The sequence below is a fragment of the Scyliorhinus canicula genome, chromosome 9 (assembly GCF_902713615.1).
Source record: "Scyliorhinus canicula chromosome 9, sScyCan1.1, whole genome shotgun sequence".
Taxonomy (NCBI): Eukaryota; Metazoa; Chordata; class Chondrichthyes; order Carcharhiniformes; family Scyliorhinidae; genus Scyliorhinus; species Scyliorhinus canicula.
In genome coordinates, this window is record NC_052154.1 from 113,358,056 (window position 1) to 113,371,891 (window position 13,836).

The window sequence follows — 13,836 nt, forward strand, 5'->3', positions numbered from 1 at the left end:
CTCAGCCTTGCCATACTATGGAGCAATGGTTAAGAAAACAGAAGCTGGAAATCTAAAATCCAGCTAGTTAAGGAAACTAGAGAAATGAAGAGAAGTTTCCAACAAGTCTGGAGTTAATGGAACAGAGGAAACTGGGAACCAGAACATATTACTGTTCAGTAAAGTCAGAGTTGAAAAGGCATCGCATCGTGGGAGGCCAGAAAGATAACGGTAGTAGTGCTAAGGTCCGTGAGAAATTACTAGTTTGGGAGACTAGACCTCTGAGTCTGTGTAAAAGTTTTCAAGAAAAAGCAACAGGAATGCATAATTTTAAAGATCTTGGAAAGCAGAACTCGCATAGAATTCGGAGTTCAGTGAGACACGGTGGCTTTTGAAAGCAGAATTTGAATTCACCTGTGGAAGCTGGAGTTCAGTGAGACAGGTGGGGATTTTGAGGAGACTTCCACAAAGATTCACTTGGGGTTCAAAGTGGAGAGTATATTTGCCCACAGCGGGTATGCGTTCATGAGACCATTGTAGATTAAGATGTACTTTAGCCAAGGAGGGAGTAAAGGTTTGTATCATAATTCAATTTTTTCCATGTTTAATAAATATTTTTTTCTTTTTATAACTAATTAGCAGTCCTGTGAATCTACAAAAGTAAAAGGTACAAGGCTGGATTCTCCATTCCTGAGACTAAGTGTTGATGTCGGCGCAGGATTCGTGGAGTTCCGCAACAGCAAAACTGGCGCCGCAGCTGGACCAATTCAGCGACTGTTAAAGGGCTAGCTCTGGTGCCACATGGAACATAATCAATTCCAATGAGAAACAATGCCAGATTTGCAATTGACATTCAGGAGCCTGACAAGATGCAGCCGCATATACACACTTCACTCCCCACGCACACCACCCCAGCCAACAAGATGACAGCAAGGAGAGCAGCTCCACAATTTACAGACGCCGAGCAGGAGACCTTCCTGGATGCCGTGGAGGAGAGGCAGGTGACTGAAGCCGTGAGCAACACCATCCAGAAAGGCCAGTAGTGCCGTAAACTGCACAACCTCCTCAGGGCAGCCATGGTGAGTAGGCAGCACTGTGGAGTAAAATACACATTAACTGGTTCTGAGGTTAAATAGAATAAAGACACCCATGTTCAGAATGTTATGATACAATTAATTCATGTATATATTTTATTTTAAAGTCCAGTCACTCTGACCATCACTACACTTTAAAAACTGAAATCAAATTACATGAAACGTGATTGAGGTCTCCAGAAACTGAAATGGAACATTATCTCCCACAGAACAGGATATACCAATATCCGTTGATTTACATGAATGTCAAAGCATAAAGCAGTGAACAAGTGATGGCATTAAGTTTCAATATTAAGTAAACGTATAATAAATCCTGTTAGCTAGGAAAGCATAGCATATTTCAAGAGACAATTTTACGAAAAGGATAATTTTTTTTTTGCCACAAATACGATAGGTTTATTTACTTTCTGCAACCCTGCCCCAACACTGATTTTATTTATTTTCCAGGCAAGCATTGTAAAGACACGATTAAATAATTCATGTACCATTATAAATGGGAATATTTGGATGTTGGGTAAGGAGTCCAAAGCATTCCTTGTTGCAAGCTGCCTGTGTAATCAGCCATCAACTTGTAACAAATCTTTATTTGTAACATCATATAACTATAACTCTAATGATCAAGAACACTAACCCCAATCGGGTACCAATTTATATACAGTCAGCTAACGTACACTGTTCTGAAAGATTTCCCCAGCAGCCTTTCCCTTCCAGAGGACGTTCACCACAAATCCATACCAAACAAAACAAGGGAAAAAAGCCTGCTTTCAGCTCAGTGTCTGGCAATGTTCCTCCCTATGGTGTCATCTTCCCCTACCTTTCGCCACCCTGCAAAAGGGAAAATATCTCACATCTTCCCTCCCCAGTCAGATATTTGAAAATTTATATCTGTAAACTTGGGGATTTTCACAGTAACTTTGTTGCGGTGTTAATGTAAGCCTACTTGTGACAATAATAAAGATTATTATTTTTAACATAGCCGGGCACAAAACAGAAGTAAGCAACCAGACTATGATGGTCAAAAAAGTAAGATTTAGATCAGGAAACAGTAAGTAGAATTTGCAACGATTCAGGAAAATTACTTCCTACACTCCAGCCTGAAGGCATACAAGAACAGCATAACAAACAAGGAACTACATACAGGATACTGAGCAAGTGTTGTGCTCACTTCAAGTAGTTCCGAAAGAAGATACGCACACTAAATTTTATTAAAAACAAGACTCAGTTGACATAGTACTCCTATAGATGGGAGAATATGTCTTTTATACAAGAAATGGAGTACAAAATCTATGAAATTCATGTGCTTAAAACTTTCAACAAAATAATTCTGTAGTGGTATCACATTGCATTTATGTTTTCCAAAAAAGCTTCAAATGGAATGAAATATGCACTATGGCTGGGAAAAATAGATCCCATTTCTGAGCTTTGATTCCAGATGTATATATATGGATGTGTCCATAGTGAACAAGGAAGAAAATGAGAACACAGGTACAACAAGTAATGTCTCTTGCCAATTGCCAATCCACTGCTCTGTACATTAAAATCTTAGGGCTGACAGTTGAAACTAAATTTGCTTGATCCAAAAGACGAGGTTACTGCCCTCACATTTTTCCAACTATTTTATCACCAACTCAACCAAGAATACCACCAAATATTTGTACTTATAGAATCCGACTGTAAAAGGACTGGTCTTTGATCATAAATAACTTTGCTCATGGAGCAGGAAAAAAAAACTCAAGTCGAAGATGGTGAGGTTGAATAAAACTCACTAGACAGTACACAGAAATAGCCTGGTACAATGGTTGGCACATTTAAAATTGGAGGCCGCTAAGAAAATCCGCAGATAATATAATCCTAGCTGACCCATCAGAGAAAAGCTTCACAAGACACAACAGAATTTGAAATAGCTGGACAAACAATGCAAAATTTCAGCATGAAGTGTTTACAGGAAAACCACTGAAGTTCATGGTTGTTAGTTGATTTATAATAAACTCATAGCCACTGCTTAGTGCCTCAAAAATGGGGTAGATTTCTGCACTGTTGTAAATGGCAGATTTGCTTGCTTCTCCTTTCACAAACCTTAAATCAAGGGCAACATTTAGCAGCAAAAATGTATCATACAAAAATGGATGGTCAGTGCAAAATTCATTACCTGGTAATTCAGTTAACTGTTTACTTATACACAAACACCCTAAATGTCATTTATGTAAGGGTTTCATAATTCAGCTAATTGTGAAAACATTATCTTTATGACAAGCTTTGTGATTCAGAGATATTTGTGCACCATATGAATGAATTTGGGTTACAGCTTTGTCTAGTGCTCTCTCCCAGACAAATAGCCTTAAAAGCACATCAAACCTCCTGTCACTATACAGCATAGGTCCAGTTCAAGTTACATGGTGAACTGTTATGGAGACATGGAAATTGATAAGCTTCCAACAAAGCTCAGGCCTTTTCGCTTTAATATTGTAGTGGATTCCACAACAGTTGTAGCCACATATTGGAAGCCTTTGCATGCAATCTTGCAGATACTAAGCTGCTGTCAAGTCTTTATTGGAATGAACCTTACCCAGTAGTTGATGGAGGTCCATACAGCCTATCAGGCAAGAAGTTTCTTCACAAGGCCTGCACTGATATACTCACCCTATTCAAGTCAGAAAGGGCATTGATTGCTCCCTCTCTCCTGGAGTTAATTTAGTGAATTTTGCTAGCCAGCTACACGAGTGTAAACCGCCTTTTGAAGAGGATCTCAAATGGCAGCGGCAGCAGTGACACTATTGTTCACTTTACTGTGGCAGGGACATATGACCCTTTATTGGTCTGAAAAGGCACCTGCTTTGAAATACACAAACAATAAAATAAACAAACAAGTAAAACAAATCTGAATGGTCCAAACTATATATATCCTTGTGGAAATATCAGTCATTGCTTTGCTCGGAACTATCAACGGAATCAATAGATTTATGTCAGATGGGAAACGGGCTTCAATGACCCTGGACCCAGTTTTTTGAAAGACGCCAGCAACAAAAATATGAAAATGTGAAAACGCAATAAGATGACAATTTAAAATATTTCAAGCTGTGTTCTGCATCTTCCTGTCAATTTAGGAATGTTGAGTGCTGATTAAGACTGGTTGGAACTTAATCCAAATAAAATAGTTACACACACAAGTTCAACCATAGGCTGTTTGGGGAGTTTCGCAACCTGGATTGACGAAGTGGAAACTTCTACAAAATCCTAGACGAATGTTCATTTCTGCAGTCCACCCCAATTAGTCCGCCAAGCAGGGCGAGATCATCACTTCTACTACAGAAAACTTCTGCTAGGCAGTACAATTGGGATTGTGGTTTTGGGGGAGGGGCAAGGGTTGGTAAGCTTGATGTTCTCTTTAATTCTCATACAGATTAGCTAAGGAAACTGGGTGGGCGAAACAATGGTATTCAAATACTATTAGAATGCTCTGAACCAAAATCAATCAAGTCCTCAACACTTGTTTTGCAGGAATATCTCAAGAAAATGGGAATTTTCTTTAAATATAGACAATTTATACAATAGAAAAATTGCTCAGTGGCTGTTTTTACTGTTAAAATGTTGGGTTGCATACATTGATTGAGTTTAAAAAAAAACACATGATAAACAGCCAGAAATTAAGCACTGCAAAATCCCACTAAATGAACAATATGCAAAAATGCAAGCTTGCTGTCAATGATGACTCGTTTAATATCTTTGTGTTTCGATATTTAAACAGTGAATGCCGAGGACATTAACATGAGAACTTTGATTACTATAGCCAATTTCACATTGATTACATGCTATCAATGACGCACAGCAATACAACTGTTGCAAGCTACAATATAAATGATCCAAACTATGAAAAACCCAAGTCAGTTACCACAAAGTTTCCAGGTAAAAGCCGAACCAGGTTTCCTCCCTTTGAACAAAAGAAGTTATGTAGCTCTCCTTATCTGATTTTGGAATGCCAGCTGGAAGGAAAGTTAATAATGAAGTACCAGTTTGGGCTGACTGTACCTGCCTAGGACACTCTTACAATATAGTACAAAAGCCTACAAGTCTGACAATAGATGCTGCTGAAGTAACAGAGTTAAAAAAGCATGACAATCTGAAGTCTGCCAAGGGAGTGACAGCATCTCCATCAATGTCAGGTCAACTTCCTCAAGTTTCTGGCATAGGTTACCCTTTTTCTGATCAAGTCAGTTCCCATAATATTGTCACTGACACTTGAGAGGAAAGGTTCCCTCTTTAAACAAAACATTGATCATTTTTAAAAACATTGCAATTCAGATTGCAACTTAGTATTCTTAAACATTTAAATTTTTGAAACTGATCAAAAAAATGCAATTTTTGACATTCTATAGGGAGCACTTTGCACATCAGAATGAATTTACATATCTCCAGACTAGTTTACATGAATGAAATGTAATCCACCCCCCACCCAGCTCACGCGGACCTGCACGGAATGTGTCAAAAAGGTACAGAAATTTTAATTATGAAACATTTTTGCAGCACAGTGAACAAAAATGGCACACAGCACCATGAAACTGAACATCTTTCCGACAAATTCATTTTCACACAAGGCAATCAAAAATGTATAACACTGGCACAATAACAATGTGCATTTTATATATATATATATAATATATATATATATCTAAAACACACACATAGATATAAAAGCAGATTCTGGGTGTGCAGTAAAAACTTTGTCCACAAAATTCAGTTTCAGGTGTATCCAGCATGAAAATATCCCAGCAATAGAAATGCTCTGTAAATGTTGTAGTATTTACCAAAATTATTTTTAAATTGATTTAATTGTCTGTCTCATGTGCCGAGTACGAAGATAGGGTGGAAAAAGAAATATTCAGAATTTAAACCACAAGAGTTCAACACAAAAATAAACTCACCATCTGCATTCCCAACACAATGATTATCAAGTCCACAAATTAACAAAAAGAGCCACGGAATCCAGCCCCGGACTCACAACGATTTAAACCCCATCCCTAATGCTTGAGCACATATTCGGAGCCACAAATTCCACACAGACCAACCCCATCCCTAACTAAAAGGGTGCACTCTATAATTTGATAACATCTCTCCTGTGTGGGTGCTGCCACACGAGGTACATTGCCATGAACATTTAGAAAAAGTAGAGCAACCTGATTTGACTCCAGACATTAATGCTTTATCCTATTTAGCCGGAATGATTTCAGTATAATTTTCAAAGAGCAATTGGGTGAAGTGATTAATGGGGTTGATGGCACTAAGTGAAATTGCAGCATCCTTTGCCCACAAGAGAGCAGGTCCAAACACCAGAGCCAAATTGGATGCAGTCATTTTATTCAGGTCAGAGTTGTCAGCAATCTAGGAACAAACAGGAAACACAATGCAGTCATGTTAATAAATCAGGCGCCAATAAAATCTGCACTGTACATCATTAACAGAGTGACAATTCCTTTCATTTTTTTCCTTTTAAAAAAAAATTAAGAGTACCCAATTATTTGTTTTCCAATTAAGGGACAATTTAGCATGGCCAATCCGCCTAACCTGCACATCTTCGTGTTGTGGGGGTGAAACCCATGCAGACACGGGGAGAATGTGCAAACTAAACACAGACAGTGACCCGGGACCGAACCCAGGTCCTCAGCGCCGTAGGCAGCAGTGCTAACCACTATGCCACCGTGCTGCCCGGTGTCAATTCTTTTCAATGGAAATATGTGAGTATATCTGTTGATAACAAACTCACAGTGGCTGTCCTACTGGCATCAACTGAGATATATTAGACCAAGCACTGAGGCCAAATTTGTATACTGATGGTGTTCAATGGGAAATTTGTGATTTTCTCAATGTTTTCCACATAAAATAAGACATTAAAGGAATTTTTTAAACGTGAAACAAAAGCAAGCAAGCATGCAAACCCGAATAAATTGTTTGAATATATTGCTGCCTAACTAAGTTCATGAGAGAAAACTGGAGCGCCTGGAGGAAACCCACGCAGACACGGGAGAAAGTGCAAACTCCACACATCCAAGCCCAGAATTGAACCCAGATATCTGGCACTGTGAGGCAGCAGTAATAACCACTATGGCAACAAACGCCTAGGTTCAAATTGATGTACTCAGCAGACAGGCACATGTGGCACAAGACAGAAATCCCAGACAGAAATTAACTGTTCAAAGGGCTTTTGACTTGCTAGGCTCACATGATGCTCATTAGTTGAACTTCATCAGACTAATGAACAGACTCCCATAGTGGACACATTTGTTAGTTAGATAGTGGCCAGGTGTCCTGGCTCATTGTCCCAACTCTCTCAAGACACTAGCTTTCTTAATGCTGGCGGATTGAGAGCACCTAACCAACAAGGGTCTGCTGCGGAGACGTGCCTGGTAAATATCCTAGCCAAGACTACCATTTTACAACATTCAGCACCTCCTGTTTGATTTATTCTTCCTGGAATAAATGTATCTTGGTATCATTTTATAAGAAGATTGAAGTGATGAAGTAGTTTGCATTAGATTTTGCACAGTGCTCGGTTTCTCCAAAAGAAATTCCTGACTGCTAAATTTGTCACATTCGAAAGACAAGCGGGACATCAAAAATGATGATTCTGGTGGAATGGTGAATATATTTGAACTGAATGTCCTTTTTCCCAAAAACTACAAAGTACATTTTGGAATCAAAGTCAAACATTAGACAATGGTATTAATTACACCCAAGATGGAAATAATGATAATTTAACTCAATGGGGCATCTGGAATACAATCTCTCAAAATGGAGGTAAAACATTTACATTGGTTCTCTAAATGTTTATTAGATTTTCAGTAGAGTTGCAATTTTCCCAAATTACCATGGCCATATGATTCAATTTGTAACATTTTCAAACTAATTATAAAATTTGCTTTATGATTATGCCCTGCCAACTGACTTGGGATGGGGGCAGAGGAAGTGAGAACGACAATTCAAACACAATGTATGAAAATGTTTTCAGTGTGCCAGTGTCTGCAGCACAGGAAGGTGCAAAGATCCTTCAGCCCACCTCTACTGTCGAATCATATAGGTCTGTGTAGAAAACTCTTTGCATTGCATCTCGATTAGGCACTGCCAGCACATGCCTTCACTTCTTGCTCAATCAGAAACTTTGGTGGTCAAGCAAAAGGTTGTCAGTTTTGTTGGGAGTAAGGTACAGGGGTGAGGTGGCGTTTCACTTCCCATCTCCCAGTGGTTAACTGCAGAGAAGTTCCACAAATCAATTAACCATAACACCAAGCTCACAATAATCTCTACCCTAGGAAGGTGCAGGAATTTAGGTGCACGAGAACCTTTTGGATTGAGACAAATTCACTGCACTCAGTCCATCAGGTCCCATCAGCCAATTTAAAATACTCCTGGGCAGGCATGACAAGGGGTAAACCATTTCAATGACAGACAATAAACTTACCAATCCCAGAAGCACCACCAAATAATGCAGCACAGCATAGTTATCCTGAGGCAGAGACCGAATCATCTCAGCAATGGTTTCTATCTGTTTACTTTCTGCCACTTCTAATAGTGAGGGGAAAAAAAACAAGCAGTTACACAAAGTAAAAATGAACGCCGCACGACTATGACACACATGTGCATGAAAATGGCACGACTGGCTTAAATCAAGATTGTGCACAGTTGTGAAGGAAGGTGCTAATTCACCAAGATTTATGGAATTTGTTCACTGCTTTCCAGAGCATTGCAAAGGTTTGTGTGCATTCAGCGAAGGTCTGAAAGCAAAACAATCATTTCAGGATTTGCTTAGTTTAGGCATGGTGGAGAACTTGATATCTGCCAGGGCATGAGTGAATTCTGTGACTCTGTACTCCTTCTAGCAAAGTGGATATTCACATTAACAGGTTACAGAAGCAAAAATAGGCCATTCGACCCATCAGATCTGCCGTGTCATTCAATGATGCTTTTTAATGACAATTCCAATTTGGTCTTCCATGCTCCACATTACATGGACGTGAGGTTGGAGAAGAAATGTTCCCAATGCCCTCCATGGAGGCTGGATTCCATGAGGAATTCTGTGCAGATACTCCAATGTTCTGGGAGGCACTGAAGGCAGTGATCAGGGGCGAAATCCCTTAGGGACAGGAAAAAGCAGCCAAGCTGGGGCTGGTTTACTTCACACTGGAGGTGGATTGACAGTACTCCACGGCCCCAACCGTGGAGCTGCTGGTAGAAAGGAAAAAGCTGCAGATAGAATCTGATCTGCTCTCCACAAGAAAGGCAGTCCACCAGCTCCTCTAAGCACTAGGGGCCTTGTATGAACATGGAGACAAGGCCAGTCACATGTTGGCTCACCAGCTAAGAAAGCAAGCAGCCTCAAAAGAGATAGCACAAATTAGGGACAGAAATGGTAGGATGGTAGCAGACCCAAACAAGGTTAACGAGGCTTTTGTAATCTTTTACCAAGCTCTGTATACCTCTGAATCCATGGAGGGGGACTCGGTGATGGAACAATTCCTCAACAGACTTGATATATTGGTAGTGGAGGAGGATAGGAAACAAGGGCTAGAAGCATTGTTGGAGCTGGACAAAATCACAGAATGCATCAATTCCATGAGTCAGAGAAAGCGCCGGGACCACATAGATTTCCGGTAGACTTTTGCAAACAATTTGCAGCAGCACTGGCTCTGCACTTGCGGGTGATGTTCAACGACTCTCAGTTAAATGCTGATACAAATGTCCTCGCAAAAGTACTGGCGAGGTGCCTGGAGAGCTGCCTGCCTTAATTGATCATAGAAGATCAGACCGGGTTTAAGGGCAGACAGCTAACAGTGAACATCAGACGCCTGCTGAATGTTATAATGACCCCGTCTGGAGAGAGGATACCAGAAGTGATCATCTCCCTGGACGCTGAGAAAGAAAGCCTTTAATTGAGTAGAATGGAAGTACCATATGGAGATGCTTGAACATTTTGTATTTGGAGCAGGGTTCACCGTGTGGGTGAAGTTCCTGTACAGCGCTCCAGCGGACAAAAGCTCCCAAGTACTTTCGGCTGCATAGGGGAATGAGGTAGGGGTGACCGTTCTCCCCGCTCCTGTTGCACTGGTAATCGAGCCACTTAGATCGTCAGAGTGGTAGACGGGCATTCGGAGTAGGGGCAGAGGCCACAGAGTTTCATCAGCATAGGAAAGATAACAGGACTCCTTAGGGAGTTCGGTGCCTTCTCAGGTTACAAACTCAACCTGGAAAAGAGCAAAATCTTCCCAGTGAACCCCGGAGAGGGAGGAGCAGAGCTGGGAGAAATGCCATTTAAAGTGACCCAAACCAAATTCAGGTCCCTGGTAAACAAAGTGGCTCACGCCTAGACAAGGCTCCACAAATGGAACCTCTCCAGCCTGGTGGAGGAGGTGAAGAGGGACCTGCAAAGATGGGACTCGCTCCATCTTTCGGTTGGCAGGAAGGGTACAGCTGGTCAAAATGAACGTGCTGCCTAGGTTCCGCTTCATATTCAGATCACTCTCTATCTTCATTCCCAAATCCTTCTTCACTTGGGTCGACAGACTAATCTTGGTCTTTATCTAAGGCGGGGGGGCAATTAGACAAGTCCTTAGGATACGCAAGACCATCTTGCAGTGAGAGCAACACATGGGAGGCCTGGCCCTACCAAATATCCTATTCTACCACTGGGTGGTAAATACAGAAAGGGTGAGGGGGTGGCTGAGGGAACTAGAGGTGGACTGGATCCGAATGGAGGAAGCCTCCTGCACATGCATGTCTCTACAAGGGTTGGCCACTGCACCACTGCCATTCCCCCCACACACACACAATCCAGGAGCCCGGTGGTAGTGGCCACACTAAAGACCTAGAACCAGTTCAGGCACCACTTCAAGCTTGATGTATATCCATGAAGGCCCCCCCCCCCCCCCCCCCCCCGCAACAACCAAAGATTCACACCGACGAAGATAGACACCATATTTGGGACGTGGAGAGAGGACAGAGGGACACTGAGAGTAGAGGACATGTACATCGACGGTAGACTGGCGACCCTGGGGAACTCTCAGAGAAACTCCAACTCCCGAAAGGGGACGAGCTCAGATACTTATAACTGTGCAACTTTCTTCAAAAGGACACAAAAACGTTCCCCCAGAGAGCCGGACACGCACTTCCTTGACACAATGGCGGGGCTGGACTGATTAGGGAACGACAAATGTGATGGCATTTACCGACAACTCACTAGACAAGATTAGATGGAGATGGGGAGGCATGCTGGGCATGGGGAGGACTCTGCTTCGAGGTGCTGCATAGGATCAACGCCACCTTCTCTTGTGCCAGCCTAAGCCTGATGCAGCATAAGGTGGTGCACAGGGCGCACGTTACTAAGACACGGATGAGCGGGTCCTTCCCGGATTTGGAGGGTAAGTGCGAGTGGTGTCAGGTCGGCCAAGCCAACCACACGGTAACACAAGTGGCTAGCACCGTGGCTTCACAGCGCCAGGGTCCCAGGTTCGATTCCCTGCTGGGACACCGTCTGTGCGGAGTCTGCACGTTCTCCCCGTGTCTGCGTGGGTTTCCTCCGGGTGCTCCGGTATCCTCCCATAGTCTAAAGACGTGCAGGTTAGGTGGATTGGCCAGGCTAAATTGCCCTTGGTGTCCAAAAAGGTTGGGGGGGGCTATTGGGTTACGGGGATAGGGTGGAAGTGAGGTCTTAAGTGGGTCGGTGCAGACTCGATGGGCCAAATGGCCTCCTTCTGCAGTGTATGTTCTACGTTCACACCCACATGTTCTGACCCTGCCCCAGACTTCTGGACGCCCTGGCTTTCACCTTACTGATTGCCAGGCAGAGACCTCTGCTAGGTTGGAAGTCGGCAGCGCCACCTAGGGCCTCGGAGTGGCTCTCAGATCTGTCCGAGTTCCTGAGACTAGAGAAGATAAAATTCTCGATCAGAGGGTCTGAGGAGAGATTCCACAATACATGGAAGTCCACAAACCACTCTGAGGACGTGTCCGCAACCAGCAACTAACGGGGGGGGGGGGGGGGGCAAATTGGAAGGGGGCGGATAGGAAGGAAGGTGGGATAGAAAGGAGAGGCGAGGGAGGGCATGGGCTGGGGGAGCACCACTGGGATGAAGGGGAGCTCGCGTACAGCAGATGAGAGACAAGGAGGAAGGCCATTTGCTGGCGAGGTCACAGAGCCTTCCCACACATGGAAAACTGAGGAGGCAGACCATCCTAATCTCCCTTCAAAACTCAATTGGAGAACAAGACTATTTCTCTCTCTCTCTTCCTTCTCCCCTTCCCCCCCCCCCCCCCCCCCCGTTACTCAATGTTAAAAAATCCCAATAATTTCACACACCCCCAGTACATTCAAAATAAAAAGTGAAACTACCCCAAACAATACTAGTCATTTACCTACGTGCGTTATATACAATAGTGATCTTTGATTGCTTGATAACTCAGTAAAATTATTGCTTCCTGGAAACTTTGTGAAGTCAGTGCCACTCAGCTGCTCAATAACATCTGAACCTATCTACAAGGTGCAATGTTTGATTATCTTAAACTTAGCAGTTTCAAGTGAAGAGCAATTTTTCAGAGTCAAATCTAACTGATCTATTCAATGTAATTCTTTCTAAATGGCAATTTTTCAAAGGAAAGCCTACTAAATCGAGACAATAAAAAAAAATTCCAGAAAATTCAAAGTAGGAACAAGATATAACACAATGCAAGAGGAGGTTGGCTCTCAAATGTAAAACTTACGTCCAAATGAGATCACTTGATTATACAGACTGTAGGTCAGCAGAGGCTCAGGCAATTCACGAAGAAAGGTCTTTAACATTACAGCTGCCAGGTGAACATCATTGTAGGCGTTATAATCCACAGGAACACCTGTGCAACATTAAAAAAGTATTTCAAACAAACACATCTCTACCTAAATGACAAGTGATAAATGGCAGATACTCAGAACTAAAATCCGTAATATAGTGCAAATGCATAGAGCACATGTGTAGGCTGCGACACTATGGCCCATATTTCATATACTAAACTTATAATTCACACTGCATTCTGTGCAAATTTGCTGTCAGCAAGTATTTAACCAGGACATTTCCCAGTCTACATATTAGATTGATTCAAATAAAGCACACGAGCTATAGCATTTAAAATCCATTTGCAACCAGAACACTAGATAACTTGGCTGTTTTTGATTAATTCCATTACTTGTGCAATCAGATGACCATGGATATCATCACTGCCCCTTCACAGCTGTTTGCAGTTTCACCTTATATTGCTGCCCACACAAAAAATGTTTACTTGAATGTTAAAGCAACTAAATGTTATATAATTAAGTGCACTTCTGTTTGACGGCTTTTGGGTTACAATTTTACTTGGTTCTTCCACTTTGCAAATTCAATGTAGACTGGAATCACAAATTATTTTAATTACTGAGTGCACACAGAAAGGGGGAAATCTAACTTCTATTTTCATTTAAAAATCTTTCTAAATAGTTGCTGCATCAGAAAATCTGACAAAAACTCAGTAAGCTACAGTCAGGAGGATGCCCAAGTCCCATCCCAACCTTGTTCCATAGTCCTGGCACAAATCACTGCATTAAACCATAGGTGTGCCTCTGCAGCAATACTTACAACAGAGTTAGAGCCACTTGCAGCTCCTTTGTATCATCTGTGACCCTGGATGGATTACTTCTATCCGACACGGTAGCACAGTGGTCGCACTGCTACCTCAGGGACTAAGGTCCAAATCACGCTTTGGCTGTGTGGAG

The 13,836-nt window shown here is 42.2% G+C and overlaps 1 protein-coding gene across 4 annotated transcripts in view; it reads right to left on the reverse strand.

Annotated features, from left to right (window-relative positions):
- Positions 1-1,140: 1,140 nt before the first annotated feature.
- arhgap1 (Rho GTPase activating protein 1) overlaps positions 1,141-13,836 on the reverse strand; it is an 88,857-nt gene continuing 76,161 nt past the window's right edge. For all 4 annotated transcript variants that reach the window (XM_038807419.1, XM_038807418.1, XM_038807420.1 and 1 more), the window contains 3 exons: positions 12,816-12,944; positions 8,524-8,627; positions 1,141-6,449 (listed from right to left, as the gene is read on the reverse strand). In XM_038807419.1, coding sequence (XP_038663347.1) covers positions 6,276-6,449; positions 8,524-8,627; positions 12,816-12,944 — 407 coding nt within the window. In that variant the 3' untranslated portion in view covers positions 1,141-6,275. The remainder of the gene's footprint in view (positions 6,450-8,523; positions 8,628-12,815; positions 12,945-13,836) is intronic.